Source organism: Triticum urartu, chromosome 3A (assembly GCF_056163025.1).
Source record: "Triticum urartu cultivar PI428250 chromosome 3A, HENAU_Tu73, whole genome shotgun sequence".
NCBI lineage: Eukaryota > Viridiplantae > Streptophyta > Magnoliopsida > Poales > Poaceae > Triticum > Triticum urartu.
This window is the reverse complement of record NC_141875.1, coordinates 535,010,005-535,029,638: the sequence shown is the minus strand read 5'-3', so window position 1 is coordinate 535,029,638 and position 19,634 is coordinate 535,010,005. Positions and strand designations below refer to the sequence as shown.

At 41.7% G+C, this 19,634-nt stretch overlaps 2 protein-coding genes across 7 annotated transcripts; one reads left to right on the top strand and one right to left on the bottom strand.

The window, feature by feature from the left end:
* Positions 1 to 6,726: 6,726 nt before the first annotated feature.
* On the top strand, positions 6,727 to 11,761 carry LOC125544906 (medium-chain-alcohol O-fatty-acyltransferase). The gene is made up of 7 exons (XM_048708695.2): positions 6,727 to 7,109; positions 7,233 to 7,826; positions 9,755 to 9,821; positions 9,910 to 9,986; positions 10,329 to 10,544; positions 10,692 to 10,829; positions 11,384 to 11,761. Exons 1-7 carry the CDS (start codon positions 6,876 to 6,878, stop codon positions 11,549 to 11,551), a joined length of 1,494 nt encoding a protein of 497 aa, XP_048564652.2. The 5' UTR covers positions 6,727 to 6,875; the 3' UTR covers positions 11,552 to 11,761.
* Positions 10,495 to 17,006, bottom strand: PTAC12 (plastid transcriptionally active 12). 6 transcript variants are annotated; one of them, XR_007299811.2, is made up of 13 exons: positions 16,753 to 17,006; positions 16,582 to 16,643; positions 15,823 to 16,488; positions 15,091 to 15,203; positions 14,352 to 14,614; positions 13,452 to 13,573; positions 13,146 to 13,223; positions 12,990 to 13,046; positions 12,753 to 12,818; positions 12,404 to 12,502; positions 12,027 to 12,162; positions 11,856 to 11,901; positions 10,495 to 10,863 (listed from the first exon to the last, which is right to left on the bottom strand). XR_007299811.2 is itself a non-coding variant. In XM_048708692.2 (12 exons), the coding sequence occupies exons 1-11, from the start codon at positions 16,784 to 16,786 to the stop codon at positions 12,067 to 12,069; spliced, it is 1,656 nt and encodes a 551-aa protein (XP_048564649.1). In that variant the 5' UTR covers positions 16,787 to 17,006; the 3' UTR covers positions 10,495 to 10,863; positions 12,027 to 12,066. The 6 variants fall into 6 exon arrangements, 3 of the variants coding, with proteins under 3 accessions (XP_048564649.1, XP_048564651.1, XP_048564650.1); XR_007299813.2 differs by having other exon boundaries at positions 10,495 to 10,857; XR_007299812.2 differs by having other exon boundaries at positions 10,495 to 10,852.
* Between the last annotated feature and the right edge of the window lie 2,628 nt (positions 17,007 to 19,634).

Sequence of the window (19,634 nt, the reverse complement as noted above, 5' to 3'; positions counted from 1 at the left end):
CTTGAGCATGATTATCGTTTGTGAGTAGTTACTTTTGTTCTTGAGGTCACGGGAGAAATCATGTTGCAAGTAATCATGTGAACTTGATATGTGTTCGATATTTTGATGGTATGTATGTTGCGATTCCCTTAGTGGTGTCATGTGAACATCGACTACATGACACTTCACTATATTTGGGCCTAAGGGAATGCATTGTGGATTAGCAATTAGATGGTGGGTTGCGAGAGTGACAGAAGCTTAAACCCCTGTTTATGTGCTATTCCGTAAGGGACCGATTGGATCCAAAAGTTTAATGTTATGGTTAGAATTTATTCTTAATACTTTTCTCGTAGTTGTGGATGCTTGCGGGAGGGTTAATCATAAGTAGGATGTTTGTTAAAGTAAGAACAACACCTAAGCACCGGTCCACCCACATATCAAATTATCAAAGTATCGAACACGAATTAAGCCAACATGATGAAAGTGACTAGATGAAATTCCCGTGTACCCTCAAGAACGCTTTGCTTATCATAAGAGACCGTTTTGGCCTGTCCTTTGCCTCAAAAGGATTGGTCTACCTTGCTGCACTTTTGTTACTACTATCGGTACTTGCTCGTTACAAATTACCTTGCTATCAAACTACTCTGCTATTTACAATTTCAGCACTTGCAGATATTGCCTTACGGAAAAGCACTTGTCATTTCCTTCTGCTCCTCGTTGGGTTAGACACTCTTACTTATCGAAAAGAGCTACAATTGATCCTCTATACTTGTGGGTCATCAAGGAGCACCAATGAGGAGGATGAACCCCTCCGTGATCATGTTCCCCTCCAGCAAGGTGTCAGAATAGAGGTCTAGATTGGATCTCGTTGTTCTGGAACTTGCGGCAGCTGGAATTGTGTTCACTCTCCTAGGCTCTATGGAATATTTGGGTATTTATAGAGCTGAGAGGCGGTGGAAAGGACCTCTGTGCGCCCCAACACCCATCAGGGCGCGCTAGGGGCCTCTAGCGCGCCCAGGTGGGTGATACGTCCATTTTGCATCATGTTTTCCTACTGTTATTTATAATATTTTATGCATAATAATGCTTTATGGAGTATTTCTATTGCCTTTTCTCTCCTAATATGCAAGGTTTGCACAAAGAGGGAGAATGCTGGCAGCTGGAATTCTGGACCTGAAAAGGCTATGTCAGAGTTACCTATTCTGCACAACTCCAAATGAGCTAAAAATTTATGGAGAATTATTTTGGAATATATAAAAAATAGTGGAGCAAATAACTACCGGAGGGGGGCCACCTGGTGACCACAATACACCAGGGAACACCAGGCCCCCCAGGCGCGCCCTGGTGGGTTGTGGCCAGCCCGGCCCACCTCCGGTGCCCATCTTCTGGTATATAGGTCATTTTGACCTAGAAAAAAAAATAAGAGGAGGACTTTTGGGACGGAGCGCCGTCGTCTCGAGGTGGAACTTGGGCAGGAGCACTTTTTCTCTCCGGCAGAGCGATTCCGCTGAGGGATCTTCCCTCCCGGAGAGGGAAATCGAAGCCATCATCATCACCAGAAACCCTCTCATCTTTGGGAGGCCAATCTCCATCAACATCTTCAACAGCACCATCTCCTCTCAAACTCTAGTTCATCTCATGTGTCCAATCTTTGTACCGGAACCTCAGATTGGTACATGTGGATGACTGGTAGTGTTGATTACATCTTGTAGTTGAGTACTATATGGTTTATTTGGTGAAAGATTATATGTTCAGATCCATTATGCTATTTAATACCCCTCTTATCTTGAGCATGGTTATCATTTGTGAGTAGTTACTTTTGTTCTTGAGGTCATGGGAGAAATCTTGTTGCAAGTAATCATGTGAACTTGATATGTGTTTGATATTTTGATGATATGTATGTTGTGATTCCCTTAGTGGTGTCATGTGAACGTCAACTACATGGCACTTCACCATCTTTGGGCCTAATGGAATGCATTGTGGAGTAGTTATTAGATGATGGGTTGCTAGAGTGACAGAAGCTTAAACCCTAGTTTATGCGCAACTTCATAAGGGACCGATTTGGATCCAAATGTTTAATGCTATGGTTAGATTTTATCTTAATACTTTTTTCTTAGTTGTGGATCCTTGCGAGGGGTTAATCATAAGTGGGAGGCTTATTCAAGTAAGAACAGCACCCAAGCACCGGTACACCCACATATCAAATTATCAAAGTAGCGAACGTGAATCAAACCAACATGATGAAAGTGACTAGATGAAATTCCCGTGTACCCTCAAGAACGCTTTGCTTATTATAAGAGACCTTTTGGCATGTCCTTTGCCACAAAAGGATTGGGCTACCTTGCTGCACTTTATTTATCATTATCATTACTTGTCTATTACAAAATATCTTGCTATCAAACTACTCGTTACCGACTATTTCAGTGCTTGCAGAAAATACCTTTCTGAAAACCACTTGTCATTTCCTTCTGCTCCTCGTTGGGTTCGACACTCTTACTTATCGAAAGGACTACGATTGATCCCCTATACTTGTGGGTCATCAGTGCATGGTGGGCCCCACGGGCCTTCCCTCGTGCACTTCCTTGACTCCCAAGTTGTCTTCTGGGCAGAAAAAATCTCCCAAAAATTTCGCTGCGTTTGGACTTACTTTGGTACTGATATTCTGCGAAGCAAAAAACAGCAATTGGCACTGGGCACTATGTCAATAGGTTAATCCCAAAAATGATATAAAGTTGCTATAAAATGAATGTAAAACATCCAAGAATGATAATATAATAGGATGGAACGATCAAAAATTATAGATACGTTGGAGACGTATCAATCACGAACATAGTTCTCAGCCATCAAGCCATACTTTGTAATCATGTATCACATTCGGCATATATTGTAAGAAACATTATCAACCAATCAATCAATCTTCATGATGTGTTCTTCAATGAGTTCTTCATGTGATCCGATCTCCATGTGTGAGTAGTTCAGTAAGGTCATGGGTTCAGGAAAGGCCTTGCAACCCGATGTATTTATTGGATGAATTGAAGGAAGTACTTTAATTAACGTCTCGTATGTGTAGCATAAAATTTCTTTGTAGTTGTCTCTTGTCTCATCCGCATTCTTCATCCCTGCAGGTACCCAGGATCTTGGAGAGAGAACCACAGAGAGGCTAAGAGCAGGGAAACCGTGATGTCTTATTCTGAACACTGGTGACAGAAAGGTTTAGTACGATAACATGGATACTATCTTTGGGGATTCAAGAGGTGTAATCATTAGATACCCGATGCTTTTGTCTAATTACTGCTATCTTAATTATCAAGGGAACCCAGTGCGGCAGATAGGGCCTTCGGTTAGACAATTGTCTCTTGATGCAAGACGTGTGTCGGTCAAGACATAATTTGGACACATCCCCCACTTCGATACATAGCAAGCACATCTCGATGGATAACTTCCAGGGCACAAATTAATATCACGATGATCCCGACACAGATATATGGTTGTAAGCATAAGTCCTCAACCCATGCATGTTTTTATTATAATTGTTTCTAGTGTCAACTTGATTCTGATTCGGTCAAAATCTGGAATTTAATTCTCTTGCAAAAGCTTGTTAGAAACCCTTGCTTAAAAGGCACCATCCTCTCGTGGGTTCGATAACTCAGGGTCACCTCTCGGGAAAAGGTAAGAATCATTTTTGCTCCTTTACCAGATCACTAAAGGGACTAATCTCGTGGCTAATCCTCATGTCGGTTGGGGATCTATAGCCACAAGAAAGCTTTTATGCGAAAAAAAATCTCCTTGAAATTTCAGCCTGATCAGAGTTACGGATCTCTGCCAATAAAAGAAATGCTCGGGCTCAGAAAAGTAGTGAAAGCAGAGAGAAACGGAGGGAGATTAGATTCAATCTTGGAGGGGCTCTCACCCTCCGGGGGCCATGGAGGCCAAGGACCAAAGGGGAAAACTCCCACCATCTAGGGGAGAGGTTAATGAAGAAGAATAAGAGGGGGTCTCTCTCCCCCTCTCTCCCGATGGCGCCAGAGTGCCGCCAAGGGAACCATCATGCATCATCGCGATCATCTTCATCAACTTCGTCGTCTACATCAACTCACCTTCCTCCCTCTCTATTCAGTGATCCACTCTCCCACAACCAGCTGTAATCCCCTACCTGGACATGTTTTTTAATGCTATGCATTATTATCATATGATTTGTGTCATCGCTATTATGTCCGAGTAAATTATTTTTGTCATATGGGTTAATTGGTGAATTGCTATGATTGTTTTGATTTGCATGTGGTTATGTTATTGTCCTATGGTGGCCATCATATGATTGCACACGTGGATCACACCTTAGGGTTAGTAGTAGGTTGATAGGGCTATGCATAGGCCGGCCGGAGTGGCAGCTATTACCGAGGCCGAGTCTAGAAATTGATGCATATGGGATTGGAGGGAGAAAAGTATACCTTAATGCTACGGTTGAGTTTACCTTAATGAATGTGTTATCATTCGCGGATGCTTGCTAATAGTTCCAACCAAAAGTACATATGTTCCCAGTATGGATAATATGATAGCAGTGGTCCCTCCCTCATATAAAACTACAATGATAATAATCGGTCTAGTAACTAAGCTAATTGCCTAGGGCCAATTCCGCACATCCTACCACCGCTTTTTCCCACTCGCTATCTTTATTTTATTGCATTTTTATTTAAACAGCACCTAACTTTTATTTATAAGTTCTTTATTATCTTGCAAACCTATCTTTTCATACCTGCAAAGTACTTATAGTTTTATTTAATAGTAAAGCAAAGGTTCGGCGTACGTAAGTTGTATCAGCGGCAGATAGGACCTGAGATAATACCAATCCTATCTTTAGCTCCTTGTGGGTTTGACACTCCATACTTATCACCTCCATCATTGGAAAGAGCTACGACAGTTCCTTGCACTTGGGGATTACCAGCCATCAAGGCATAGAGGATATTCGGCATGTTATCTATCAATGTACTCATGCTCAGGAATTATGGAACCGCCTAGGTATTTCAGGTCTCATTGATTCGGCGATCCCGGTATGTAGGTCCGATTCGGTAATTTTTGAACATATTCTTCATTTGATGATGAACAACTGAGTTTATAACCACGTCTGAATGTCAAGCAAGTTCTATCTGTTAAGAGTTGATATCTATGTTGGATTCCATGCCAAGTTACACACAATGACCCCCCCCCCTATTGGCTATGGCCAATTTCAATGTTTTCTATTGCGAGCAACTTCCAGAAGACACTTTCCCAGGTCTCTTGAGCATAATTTGAAATGGTGTAAGCCTGATCCAAGGTTCATTGAACTGAATGTGGATGTTGCATTCTTTCTAGATGAAGGAGTGGGCGTAACTGCTACTATCTTACAAGATGATAGAGGTAATTTCTTGGATACTCAACGCAAGTTTATGCCATATGATGCTGACATAATTACCACAAAAGCAATTAATGGCTATGAGCGATGGTCTGGAACTTGCTCCCTTGGCTTCAACCGGATAGAGGCGAAATCTGACTCTCTTCAAGTGATTAATTTTTGCACTGTGCAAACAAGATGGTGGGATGCGGCAATGGCAATTTTCACAGAGTGTGTGGATGCAACTACAATGATTGGCAAGATCATATTTAACCACTGTTTTCATACAACTAATGAAGCGGCTCATGTGCTAGCAAACTATAGTTCCTTTTTCTAGAAGTTGCTAGGAAACTATAGTTATTGTAAGAAATCTTTTTTTACTTAGTTGGATGAGCCTCCTGACTTTGTTGTCAGCAGACTCACAGACGATGTAATATTATTTTGATATTAATAAAGCTAGCCATGAAGACATTCCGTAAAAATATAGACACTCCCTTCATTCCAATGAATAAGGCGTGCACGTTTCCTAAAATTCAACTTTGACCATAAATTACGTCAATAATATGTATTTTTGTGACTTAAAAATATACTATTGAAAACTTTGTTTCAATACGAATTAAATGGTATACTTTTTACTACATATAAGCCACATTTGATTGGTCAATTTATGATCAAAGTTGAATTTCGGGATGGGTTTGCATCTTATTCATTGGAATGGAGGTAGTAGAAGATAGATAGTACTCCTAGTAGATAGATGTTTAAATGAACGTAATAGGTTAAAGTGAACGTCCTCAAGCAAAACTAGCATGCTTGCCCAATAAATGGCGTCAAGACTGCACCCTGTATGCACACAAGAATAAATGTTGTTGGTGACCGGCCCGTGACAGGTTGAAAGACCTTTTTTTTTTTGAAATGCAGGTTGAAAGGCCTTGACCGCGCGCGGAATGCCAGTAACCATCCGTACAGTTCACCACAAACACCAGCTAACCGCATATAGATATGAGAGAGACGTGCACGTAGCTAGTAGCTGAATTCAGAGTCTTGCAAGCTGAGCACTAGTTTGAGAGAGTCAAAGAGTATTTAATACTACCTCCTACCCAAAATAAGTGTCTCAAATTTGTATTAAACTTAATGTAAAGTTATACACTAAACTTGAGACATTTATTTTAGGACAGAGGGAGTATTTTAACAAAGCGATCAAATTTGACCAAGCTACTAGCTAGTGCCAAAGTCAGTGTCATCTTCCCTATCCCTTTCCAGTGTACAATCGACGGTAATACCATATCTTTCATGGTGTAAACATGCAGGTACCATGGCATAACGATCGTCAACAGATCATCAACGATCCAGCACAGTCTCTCCTCTGGGCCGGATTAGCGCGCATTAACACTTTTAGTTGGCAGTTAGCAGAAGAGACGTGAAGCACAGACAAGGATGTGGTTCTTCTTCAAATTAAAATCGGAGCTGACTATTATAGCACACACGGCGCACCCCTGGAGTGACTGGACAAACAAATTAAGCAGCAAAAATGGAGGCCACCACCCTGCGGAAGCGGCCGCTCTCGATCAAGACGGCCGCCGGACGCGAAGGGCGGACGGCGGCGGAAGCAGAGCTGGGGGAGCCGGTCAGCCCCTCCGCGAGGCTCGTGGAGGACTTCTACATCATCGTCCTCATGGGCGCCTCCACGCCCCTCAACCTCCCCGCCCTCCGCGCCGGCATCGAGGCCCAGCTCGCACGCTACCCGCACTTCCGCAGCATCCAGGTACGTAGCCTTCCATCGCAGCATCGCCATGCATGCATATGCATGCCTCTCCAGTCTCCATCCACGTACGCCAGGACACAAGTTTCTTTTTTTCTAAGTGATTCGATATGGTCGCCGGTGCAGGTGACGGACAAGGACGGCGAGCTGCGGTGGGCGCCGACGACGGTGAACGTGGAAAACCACCTGATCCGCCCGACGCTGGACCCGGCCGCCGTGGCGGCCAACCCGGACAAGGCCGTGGAGGACTACGTGGCGTCCCTGTCGACGCTGCCCATGGACCGGTCCCAGCCGCTGTGGGAGTTCCACCTCTTCGACTTCCCGACCTCCGAGGCGACCTCCACCGCCGCGATCCGCGTGCACCACTCCCTCGGGGACGGCATGTCTCTGCTCACGCTCCTCATGGCCTGCACGCGCAGCGCCGCCGACCCGACCAGGCTGCCGGCCATGCCGCCGCTGCCATCGCGCACGGGCGCCATCTACCAGCGACCGCGCCCTTCGGCGGGCGTCCTGGCGTACCTCCTCTGGGTCTGGTCCTTCGTCGTGCTCGCCTGGCACACCGTGGTGGACGTCGTCGGCTTCTTCGCGACCATACTGTTCTTGAAGGATCCGCACACGCTGTTCAAGCGGGTGAACCACGCGGAGACGCAGCGCAAGCGCATCGTGCACCGGAGGCTTAGCCTCGACGACGTCAAGTTCGTCAAGAACGCCATGAAATGCGTAAGAGCCTTTGTTTTCTCATTTTCCTTGAGATGCTCTATGCAATATTCTGAGTGGCATGTTGAAATGTTCAGTATTCTTTAACATGCATGGCCTTAGACCTCACGACTGTTAGCTAAAACTATTTTGTAAAAATATGGTATGAATTTTGCGTACTCTCTTGAAAAATAAAGGCAATTTCCAATGAATAGTAGCACCAGCATTTTAAGATACATCAACCCCTGGATTTAAGAACTAAACTACACGGTGCGTATGTTCTTCATTTGTTGTAGCTAAACTTCTTTCATCTCCTATATCCAAATAGTTAGCCTCATTACTAGATTTTTCTACATATGTGAGCTTTCACGTCACCTCAATTATTGATAGATGTCCGGTCCAAATTGTCTCCATGCGTGCTTCATTTCCATGTGGTCATAAGTTACTTCTTTTGCATTAAACTATCGATGAACCATGTCACCATCCAAATCATGCATGTATTCTTTTTAAGCCATGTATGTATTCATTTACATTTTTGCATTAATCTATAAATTCAAACCATGACACCTCGTCAAGTCAATCACGTCTTCTTTTCGGGATAAGTTTTCCTTTTATATATATATCATGTTGTCACATACTACTTAGGTTTTGTTGTTTCTAAAATGCAAAATAAGTAGACCTTTATTTTTTTTCATTAGTTTTAGTTGGCTTTAAAGAACCTATTTATGCATTTGTTTAACACGGTTCCCACGGCAACACGCCGCACTATATGAAAATATACATAGAAACTTGTGTTTGACATCGCTTCTTTAGAGCAAGTATAACATGGATGTAGTAGATGGGTTATAAGAGATATCACATCGGATTTTTTTTCTTTTAGTTAAAGGAGAGAGAAAAGAAGTGGGTTGTAGATTTTTAGTCAGTTGTAGCACGGGCTCCAACACCGTTTAAAAGAATAAAGTGTGCCACATATGAATGACATAGCATGCCAGCATGGCTAACTCTTGTATGAGTGAGCCATTAGATTAGCTATAAGTGACTTGGGAACCATATATAGCCGGTTGTTACATGTACTATTAACCTTATGAAGAAATCCAACCCATCTCTATCTGGTTAGTTGTCAAGCTGCATCAATGTTTGCGTATGCGCATGGCTTAGCACCAGTACAATGAGAAATCGTGTGCTCTAGGATCAAGCACCTTTTAGGAATTTGCGATTAAATGATTAATGGAAATTTTACTTTCCGTACCATCTATTGGTCCATTATATATTTGGCCCTTGAACTCCAATACAAGGCAATACTTAACCTTAAAATTTTAATACCCAGCAAAGTTGGTCCCTAATATTAGTCGAAACGGTGGGACCAATGATGGTGGTAGTCTCGCACGCGTTTAGTACAATTAGAATGATCGTGCGCAAGATATTTCATATTGAACTTTTTGGAGCAAATTTTAGAAATGGTCAATAGTTGAAAGATCACAAATAAGCATTTTGCTTTCCACTGCTTGTTTAGGGCATGTACAATGGTGCTATCTTAGGAGTGCCATGTAGAATAAATGATGAGGTGGAGGAGAGAGAACTCATAAAAAAGGCTTGTCTTCTTTTATTTAAGATAAGACAAGAGATGATATCTTAGCACAATATGTGTCACCATATTTTTAGGAATAACTAGTTATGAAGATAAGGCTAAAAAATGACCCATTGTATACAGCTTTTTTTGTCATCTCTTAATTAGATGCAAGACCTAAAATAAGACTATCTTATCAACCATTGTACATGCCCTTAGTTTGAAGCGAAACAAAACAGCATTGCTTTGTTTTTTCTTCCTGTTATTTTATCTCATTTTTTGCGAATGTGTTATTTATCTATTCAATGCGTGGTTGACCTGTTGCTTGCAAGGAGCAGAACTAACATAAAAAGGAGTACTACATTTTTGTCCTTGTTTGGTGCAGACAGTTAACGATGTGTTGATTGGAGCCACATACGCTGCCCTGTCGCGCTATCACTTCCGAAAGTCAGGTGGTACAAGCTGATTTATTGCTGGTTCCTGCCAGAATAGCTACGGCCCAGCTAACTGTGGCGTTGCTTGTCCCATCCTTTTTATCAGGTGAAACCGACACTCGCAAAGAGATACGCGTGCGCTCAATGCTTCTCGTCAACTTAAGGCCGACCACAAGCCTACACGTAAGACAACAATCTGTCGGTGCATGCTTTTTGAGCATTAACCATGGTCAACATTTCGTTCAACAATTACACAGTTAATGCAGTTTGAAAGTGCTTTCATATACCAATTCGGTGGAGTAGCAAAACTTAATGTAAATGGCATCAATTTTCCATCATGGAGTTTATTTTTCTGACGAACATTTGGTGAAAATGTATCTTGAAAGTTAAAGGCACTGGGGTCGTAAGGATCGCCAAAGATCGAATACACATGAAATCTGTATTTCTTTTTTTGGGGACAAAATGAATTCGGTACTTCCGTAATAAAGCTGAAGGATAGTATGGTTTCTTGCTACCCGTGAGCAGGCATGTGTTGATATGATAAAGTCGGGCAAAGAAAGCCACGTGAAATGGGGAAATGAACTTGGGTTCATCATCCTTCCGTTCTTCATCGGCATGCACAGCGACCCGCTCGACTACGTTCGCAAGGGGAAGAAGGTTGTGGACAGGAAGAAGAGCTCACTGGAGGTGGTATTCACACATGTCGCCGCAGAAGTGATCTTCAAAGTGTTTGGACTGAAGGTAACATTTTGGTCCTTTGTATCACAGTGCTAAGTGCTAAACATTTAGCTATCCAAGAGAAATGCTGGGCCGCTGGCCGCTGTACTCATATTTTGAGCCATTTTGAGTTCTTGTTTCTAACGGCGTTGCCACATCTGTCGCGAACAGGCAGCTTCGGCTATCTTCCATCGTATGATCTCCCATACCACCATATCGTTCGCCAACATGACTGGCCCGGTTGAACAGGTGGAGTTTTGTGGGCATCCAATCGTCTTCATCGCCCCTAGCGGCTATGGACCGCCAGAAGTAAGTCCTCCAAAAATATGACTCTGCACTACAGCTAAATAAATCAATGGACATGTTAGTGCCCTGTGTGCACCAGGGTTAAATAAATTAGTTAACATGTCAGTGCCCTACATCATCATATCTCGTCAAGTATTTCCTTGATTAGATGAGCATTGCTGTCACAAGTTGATTACTAAAACAACGTAAATTTTCTACACCAAAAAAAACATACCATGAACTCCCGAATAAAAGGTAACTATGCCCAAGTACAGGTAGGGGTGTTCAAACGCAGGTTTGGTAATCCGTTGAAAACCAGTACAGGCAAGCAGCGAGGCCATGAGGGTGTTGGGGTCCATACCTCAAAACAGTTACACGCGAGCGGTTAGGGCCATACATAATGGTTTTACACGGTTGGCCAACCCGCACTTGAACAACCCTGGGTATAGAACTTCTATACCCAGGTATTTATAAGTGTGTGCTGAATTAGTGATGAATAATCAATTTAGCAGGTCGAAGTGTTTTATGGTATAGAGTTTGTGTTAATTCGTAATTAATTGTTTGGTTTGCTTGTGTAGGCCCTAACCGTGAATTATCAAAGCTATGTCAACACCATCATGATAAATCTAGCACTGGATGAGGGACACTTTCCTGACTATGATGAACTTTTGGATGACTTTGTTGAATCCCTTGAGGATATTAAGGATGCAGCTTCACGCCTTGGAATGCATCATGGGAAGGCCTAAAGCTATTTGCATCAGTGCAACATATTCATGATTTCGCTACTGTGCCATTCAATATTACTGATGGACTATACTCCCTTGGTCCAGAACTGTAAGGTGCATAATTAATTAATTATGCTTGCAGTCAACGTTTTAAAACATTGACCACCAGTACATGTAAAAGTACATGGAATGAGTATGCACGAATAATATTATTGTATTTGTCTTGCAAAATTCATTTCTGCTACATATCTTTTCACATTTTAACACACATATTACTATAAAAAATTATAGTCAAAACTGTGCATTCGAGACTCTGAAAAGTCACCTGTCTTGCATTTCCAACGAAGGGAGTATGTTTGTGGCAACTAAACCTAGAAACTCAACCAGCACACATCGAGTGAGTATGGCTCAGGATTTCCAAGAGTGAACACTATAGTTAATTTTATCAAATTCTAAGAAAGTTGAATAAAAAAAGGTAGGTTGACTATGGACTCACCTTGTGTCATGCGCACAACAGAGACTAAACACCCACAATATTACTCATCTTCTTCAAAGTCCATAAGGAAATCAGTAAGGTTCTCGGACTCATTAATAGCGTCTTTAAGTGACATCTGATCTTTCTTTAACTTTTCCTGGAAAGACAAAAAGAAGCATTATCTGGAATAGAAGTTGCCACAGTTGTGTACGGCGTACTCTGAACACGTATCACCATATAATGATATAAATAGTAAAAAGACTCAAAATTTCCATTAATTTACACACAAAAAGAAACTAAAACACACAATTAGGTAAGACATCCAATATGACCAACAAGAATTTCATTGCCTCAGTGTTACTACGTGCCAAAAGACATAATCAATAATAAAAATGTACCTTTGGTTTTTCGTCCTGCCCAGTAGTCTTTAGAACACTCCAGTTTTGACTCACTTTCCCTTCAACTTCCACAGCCTCATCCCCGCCATCTTCCTCATCCTATAGATAAAGTAGAGATTTCAAGAAATTATCAACTTTGAATAGGAGAAGTATTGATACGACATCTCATCCCACTTATTCGGTGCCCCAGTGTTACAAAAAAACTCAACATCCAGCTCCCCACAAGCATATAGCAAACTGGCTATTTTTCTATTGTTGGGGTTGCACATAATAAAAGAACCCATCCAATATTACAACTACAACTGCACAGTATCTATGTTCCAACCAGTAAAATAGTTCAGTAATATACCTCTAGTGACTCGGGCAGTGTGACAGCTTTGTCAACCTCCTCCTCATCATCACTATCTTCATTGAACTTTCGAAAAGTAGAGAATATCATTGTCAAATGATAAACATTTGATAAACATTTTTAATGTATAAGATATTTAACATATTAGCATAGTTCACATAATTATTTTGTTTTCCTGTAAGATATGCACCGAGGCATTTTTATGGAAAAAAACAAGCACTTCGAATGGACACTCACAGAATGCTCTCCAATATCAACAGCAGTAGCCATGGGATCTTTGACTTCAGGAATGTACTGTCAGCATGGCATAACATGGATAAGTTAAAGAGAAATTAAAAGACCTATGATATGCAATTAGTTGTAGCCGAATCAGTGGTGCAGTTTAAGGTGTACCGTGATGTCTTGATTGATGTCTTCTTCCTCTTCCATCAAACGTGCATCCAGTTCTTCCTTCGTGATCATTATCCCATGCTGAAAGGAGAAAGTGCAATACATAAACTTATGATACAATTACTCCTATTAGCGACACATGTCACACGATTAACATTTTTAGTGTTGTGTTATATAGTACTAAAGACCCTTAGAAAGTTCATTCATATTTATGGTGTTATGGATCTCCAAAACAGCTAAAAACCATGAATCTAGTAAACCTTAGCTGGCACAGTGTAAAATGCTTTATGTGGGACTGCTGCCCCGTACCTCCATCAAATAAGGTACAACTTCAGGGGTAGGCTCATGAAATTCCGGACTCCTGTAGTCAATCACTTCATCAGGATCCTGAACATAGTTCACAGTCGGGTAAACAGGATCACCACCCCAAACTGCATATTTGAATGTCACGGGATTAAGTCCAAGTTGTTATATACCCAAATATAGTTGCATAAGTTTAAACAAGTCAGACAATTACTTTGTTTTATTCTAAGAGTAACATGGTAGCTTCCCTTATTGGATTACACATTATGCAGAGCATATACTGATAATTCAGATGTAACAAAATAAAAATGGTTCAAAAATATTTAAATGCAGAAGTGGCATGTGAATGATGAAACTGAAGAGAAATAATAAGTCACATTGTGTTCAACTCCAAGGAGTCCTTTTCCTAGATCAACCCGGTAAGTAGGCAGGAGATAACAATGGTTTCTGCCTTTTGCATTAAGTTCCAGAAATGCATGTTTGAAGCAGTGAATAGAACTATATAAAATTACCAAGCAGCTTCTTCATTGAATACATTCTAAGGCACATGGCACCAGCTCTTGAAACTTAGCTCAAACTAAGTTATGTAGGAAAAAAAAAATGTAGATCACCCCTAAGGTTTGGGGCCAAGTCAGCACAACTCCCTGAGCTTTAAAACCGTCTAAGCAACCCCTCAGTGTAGTAAATGCTGTTTAAATACCCCCCCCCCCCTCCCCCAATGCTTTTGAACAATATTGGGTACTTTAAAGCTCGGGGGGTTGTGTTGACTTGGCCCCGAACCTCTAGACTTTGCAAGATTATTAGAAAAGCTAATGTAAGATGAACTGCACATAACTATTCAGCAAAAGCAGCTTCTGGATGTCAGCAAGATGAATCAATCAAAATTTGGGCAAAAAAAAACAATACTCTGTTTAATCTGGTCTTCACGCATCCTCATTGCCAAAGGATCTCGTTGTATACGAACATCAGTGCCCATCATGATACGATATTCCCCAGCAGTTTGGTGTTGAAACATTGTTATAAGTTGAGTATTTGCATCTTCACCAGTCTCCTCAAAGTGCTTCTGAATGGCTTCCCATGATGTGTCCTTTTGCTTATATGCTTCTACCCATTCTGAATAGTATGCTATTGGTCCTATTTCTTCTAGTCTCCTCTGTTCTGCTTCTAACCTGTGTTTATTGCATACAAATATAAGAGCCACTGCTAAACAAGATAGTAATTTAGTCCTTACAAGTTACAAGCATACACTGACAATGCCATGCTGAAAAAACAGTTGTCGAGAAGTATTTTTGTAATGCACACCATAGATAGATTTATAACTAGAACAGTACAAGCTTTGGTCAAACAGAAAAATTATGCCAGTGACGCATAAACCCGTGGGTATTGGACCTATATAATGTTCCACCACATATTTGTTATGATGCAACGCAAACAGATTGAAAATGGAAGATGTGTTTAAATTAATGTTTCAGAATATGGCGGAAAAATGTGCTATACAATGCTAATGGTATTTCAAGTATTGAGAACAAAAATAAAGATTCAACATAAACAGAAAGGTGTGCACAACTGCACGTGTGCAATGGAAGGGTCCAATAAAGCTGCAGCATATACTTATGAGCAAAAACCATTGTGGTATTTAGTCAACCTTTCCTCTTTGTGTAAATGTCTTCTTGTCTTGGCAAGAGCAGCTTCTGTTCTTGTAGGGTGATCTCCAAATATTTTAATCTGCCCAGTTTCGGCCATTGCCTTTGCAAAGACCTAAAAACAACAAAACAAGCATTACAATGTGGATCAAAATTGAAGCATATCATGGAGCTGGATGTGTCATAAAAACTAATTTGAACTAGGGCAAAAATAAAAATAAAAAACTGAATCAGGCACATAACACTAACTCGTAAACTGTACAACGAGATAATGCTTGCATGCCACAGTGCAAGCAATGCACGCACATTATCAGTAGCGGAGTTATAAGGGATGTGAGGGTCTCAGGGTCATTTGATATTTTAACACTCCTACCCATACGCAAAATGTTGGCTTTGCCATTGTCTACACCACTCTGTTCACATTTACATTACACTCTAGAAGATGCATTGGAAAAGCATGACAAGCTAGCTTGAACCTGACAATGATTCACACATACAGAATGGCAGAAGGACACAGAGGCATCGTTGTGCCCTAGTACAACTAGTGCCTGTGCTACCTGGACTAGGCACAAAAAAACTAGGATAGTAAACCGACATAATTGCGGTGCGGTAGAAAATGTGAATCTCTGCTGTGTAATTATATTCTACTAATTGGCCATGTTGACAAAAGGTAGACAGCCACAATAAAAACTATCACAAGCCATCATTATAAGTGCGGGCAATTGAGAACTAACCGTGTCAACATCTGGGCGTCTCCTCTGCCACCTTGACCACATTTCTGCCTCGGACTTCCTCCTCCAATTCCACCAGAGCTCCTCGCTCGATTTCGGTTCCTCTGCCAACATCGCCTTTGCTGGGTCAACAAATGGGTGTGGCCGCCCCATCATCTTGTCCATCTCATACTCGCTCAAACTCTCCTCCTTGGGCGCCTCGTAAATGACATATTCATTCAGCGAATCATTTGTTTCCTCCAATGTATCATCTAGTGGAACCTCAGTGGCCACAATGAACTCGCCGTCATCTCCACTGGTCTCCGCACCGCCCGCCGCTGATGCAGACGCTACCTGCCCCTTGTACCCTTTCCTCCTACTCCCGGGTTTCTTGCCAAGAGACGGAGTCCCGGCCGACTCCCCGACCGGTGCAGGTGCACGGGCAGCACGGACGCGGGCTGCAGTGCCCTCCGGCCAGTACTCCTGCCCAGGTATGCTTGCCCGGGCACCTGACGCTGGCTCGAGCTGACCAGATGTGGAGTCGAAATAACTGGAGTACGGTGGCGCTTCGATCTTCGACGGATCAAAATGGATAGACTCGTCCTTGACGCACCTGATCGTGCATCTCCGCGTTCTGGTCGGCGCGACTGACCCTGCCTTTCTCCGCTGACGCAAACTAGCAAACACCTTCTGCGCAAGCACCGAGAACCTAAATTTTAGCACAGACAGCAACTGCACGCAGTCAATTTTCGACAATTTGGAGCTTCAAAGGCAGGTAATTACCGAGGACTTGCAGAAGCTCGGAACCGGCACGGCGGTGGAGGCAGCCGGCGGCGGCGACATGCCTGCAGAGTGCTCGACGGAAAGCGGGGGTTAGCGGGGAGGTCAAATTCTCTGGTCCGCGCGCGGAGCAGGACGGGGGTTTGAAGCTTGAAATGAGGAACATGACGATACCTGGGAAGAGCCAAGGGTGGGAGCAAGACGCCATGGTTCTTCGCCCGACGCTGCGGTCGGTGGTGACCGCGGGGCTCGAAGTCGAGGAGGATGATGAAGAAGCTGGAGGAGGGGGGTTCGAGAAGCGGCGAGGGGGGTAGAGTTATCTGGATTTTAGGTGCTGGGAAGCTGGGACTGGGAGTGGGTAGAGCTAGCCGTGTGTTCCATGGTTGGGCTGGCTCCGTACCAAGGTTTTTCGTTCAGGATAACGAACAAGAAGAAAGGGATAGAGGTAAATACACCACGAGTCATGAAACTAGTACGCGATGGTCAGTTTGATACATAAATTTGTAAAATATGGGTTTTTGATCATCTAACTTGTCCCTCCGTTCATATACGATGTTTTTTACCGTATTCAGCCGTATCATGTGCATACATGGCGTGCCAATGTGGCAGTGACTCACTGTCAGTAATGGGTAATCCGTGTGTATATTTTTTCTTCAAAAAGCACCATTGCATTTTATTTATTTATGCAAAAAATCCTCATATCAAATGAAAAATGCCGAACAGACAATGGGGTTCGAACAGAAGACCTGCTACAAATCGCGTACCACTTGAGTGACATATTGTTCACGTTCATAAAGCACAATTAGCTTTATATAAGACAGACTGTACAAGTTAAAATATAAAACCAAAACGAGAAAAGGGGAACCTATGACCACATAAGCTCGTCGAGTGTGCGAGCACCAACCATCCGGCCATAACGAGTTAAAAAAAACGTCAGCCACAATGACATTTAAATAGATAAACACAATTTATCTTATGTATTCTTCTTTCTTATTTCTATTTAAGAAAATTACTTATATTCTAGATAAACATTTTGGACAAATCAACTAGATTTTAGTTTGAATTCATGTAATTTTAAATTAAAAAATCTAGAGAAAACTAAATATAGTGCAGAATGAGTGTCCGTAATTTTTATAGACAAACCAACTAAAATTTTGTATGAATTCGAGTAATTTTAAATTAAAATTTTAGACAAAAAATATAGTGCAGAATGTATGTACGTAAATTCTTTTGCACAAATCAACGAAAATTTTGTTTGAATTCGAAAATTTAGATAAAAGAAACTATAGGTGAGAATGAATGCACGCAATTATTGTTGGACAACTGAACTAATTTTCTGATTGAATTTGAATAATCTAGATAAAAGAAAATATAGTTCATAATGAATATGCGTCAATTTCTTTTGGACAAATCAACAGAATTTATTATAAATTCAAAAATATAGATAAAAAATTATATGTAAAATGTAATGTACATAAACTTTTCAGAGAAATCAACTAAATATTTGTTTGAATTCAAATAATTTAAAATTTAAAAATATGGATAAATGTTAATATAGTGCACAATGAATGTACACATTTTCTTGGGACAAATCAACAAAATTTTGTTTGAATTCGAATAATTTAAAGTCTGAAAATCTAGAGAAAAGGAAATATGGGTCAGAATGAATGTAAGTAATTTTTTCAGACAAATCATCTAATTTTTGCTTGAATTTGAATAATCTATATAAAGGAAATATAGTTCATAATGAATGTATGTAAATTTCTTTCGAACAAATCAATGAAAATTCTGTTTGATTTTGAAAAAAATTAAATCAGAAAATCTAGATAAAAGAAAATATAAATCCGAATGAATTTACATAGTTTTTAATGGAAAAATCAAATAAATTTTTGTTTCAATTCGGATAATTTAAAATTAAAAATCTAGATAAAAGAAGATGTCGTGCTGAGGAATGTACATGTTTTTGTTTCGAACAAATCAGCGGAATTTTTCTTTTTTTTCGCGAATACGCAAAAGTGCATATCATTTCATTCATAGGAAGGAGAGTACAAGGGGGGGGGGGGGGGGGGATTGCAGCTCGATCCTTGTACGCTAGAGGCAAGGCATGGAGCCGCAGAGCACTGGTGACGGGGTGCTCGACCCGTTACACGAGAGGGCCTATGCTATCAAAGCGCCAAGACCACGCGCGCCTGCCCGAGCCCAGGCGCGGGCTTCTTCCTGGATTGATGAGAAGAGTCGCGAGGGGGAGGGGTTCTCGCCGTTGAAGACGCAGTTGTTGCGGTAGCGCCAAATAGACCATGTCGTGAGCACCGCCAGCGTGGCTAGGCCCTTGCGGTGGCCGGTAGGGGATCTCCTGATTGTGGCCGAGCACCATGGAAGAAAGGCTTCATTGCCAGAAGGGGGGGGCAAGCAAGAACGTCGTGCCAAATTTGTCGGGAGAAGGGGCAGCCAATGTTCAGAATGTGTACTTTTATCCAAGAGGTGATACACCTTAGTAGTCCAAATGAAACAGCAAGCACAATCAGTTGTGGTGGTTAGGCCACTAGCGCCATTACAACAGTTTGATTTTTCAATCCGTCCAATTTTTCCCAGCCCAATATATTTACAGCAAATACTGACAGGTGGGGCCCAGTGGGCAACTATTGTCGGACTGCTTTTGTACAAAGTAAAAAACATCACGTGTACTAGCCACTGACAATGGGCCCTGGCCACATTGGCATGCCATGTAGGCAGCAAATACATCCACGTACGGGAATGTGACCATATTTGCACGCCCGCACAAGTTTGATGACCAGAAACACGCATTTTGCAAGTTTGTGCATCAAACTGACCGTCTTGCGCAAGTTGTAGGACTTCTAATGTATTTACCTCAAAGGGGTATCATCTTCGAAACCAGGGTTTTTCCGGGGATTTTTTAGGTGCTACAAAATGTCCCGCTCTCTCTTTTTTTCTCTTTTTAGGAGAAATGCCCTGCTTTGTCTTTACCACCAGAGCTGCTCATTCGGTTAAGTCGATAAATAAGATCTTATTTTTTTTAAAAGGCGAAGGTCATGTCG

Excerpts from the sequence above, each read along its gene's own strand:
- LOC125544906 (XM_048708695.2), top strand. The coding sequence starts at position 6,876 with ATGGAGGCCACCACCCTGCGGAAGCGGCCGCTCTCGATCAAGACGGCC. Across the intron at positions 7,110-7,232 it reads CGCACTTCCGCAGCATCCAG|GTGACGGACAAGGACGGCGA; the intron begins GTACGTAGCCTT and ends TCGCCGGTGCAG. Across the intron at positions 9,987-10,328 it reads GGCCGACCACAAGCCTACAC|GCATGTGTTGATATGATAAA; the intron begins GTAAGACAACAA and ends ACCCGTGAGCAG.
- PTAC12 (XM_048708692.2), bottom strand. The coding sequence starts at position 16,786 with ATGGCGTCTTGCTCCCACCCTTGGCTCTTCCCAG. Across the intron at positions 16,489-16,581 it reads CGAGCTTCTGCAAGTCCTCG|AAGGTGTTTGCTAGTTTGCG; the intron begins GTAATTACCTGC and ends GTGCTTGCGCAG. Across the intron at positions 13,047-13,145 it reads ACATCAATCAAGACATCACG|TACATTCCTGAAGTCAAAGA; the intron begins GTACACCTTAAA and ends CCATGCTGACAG.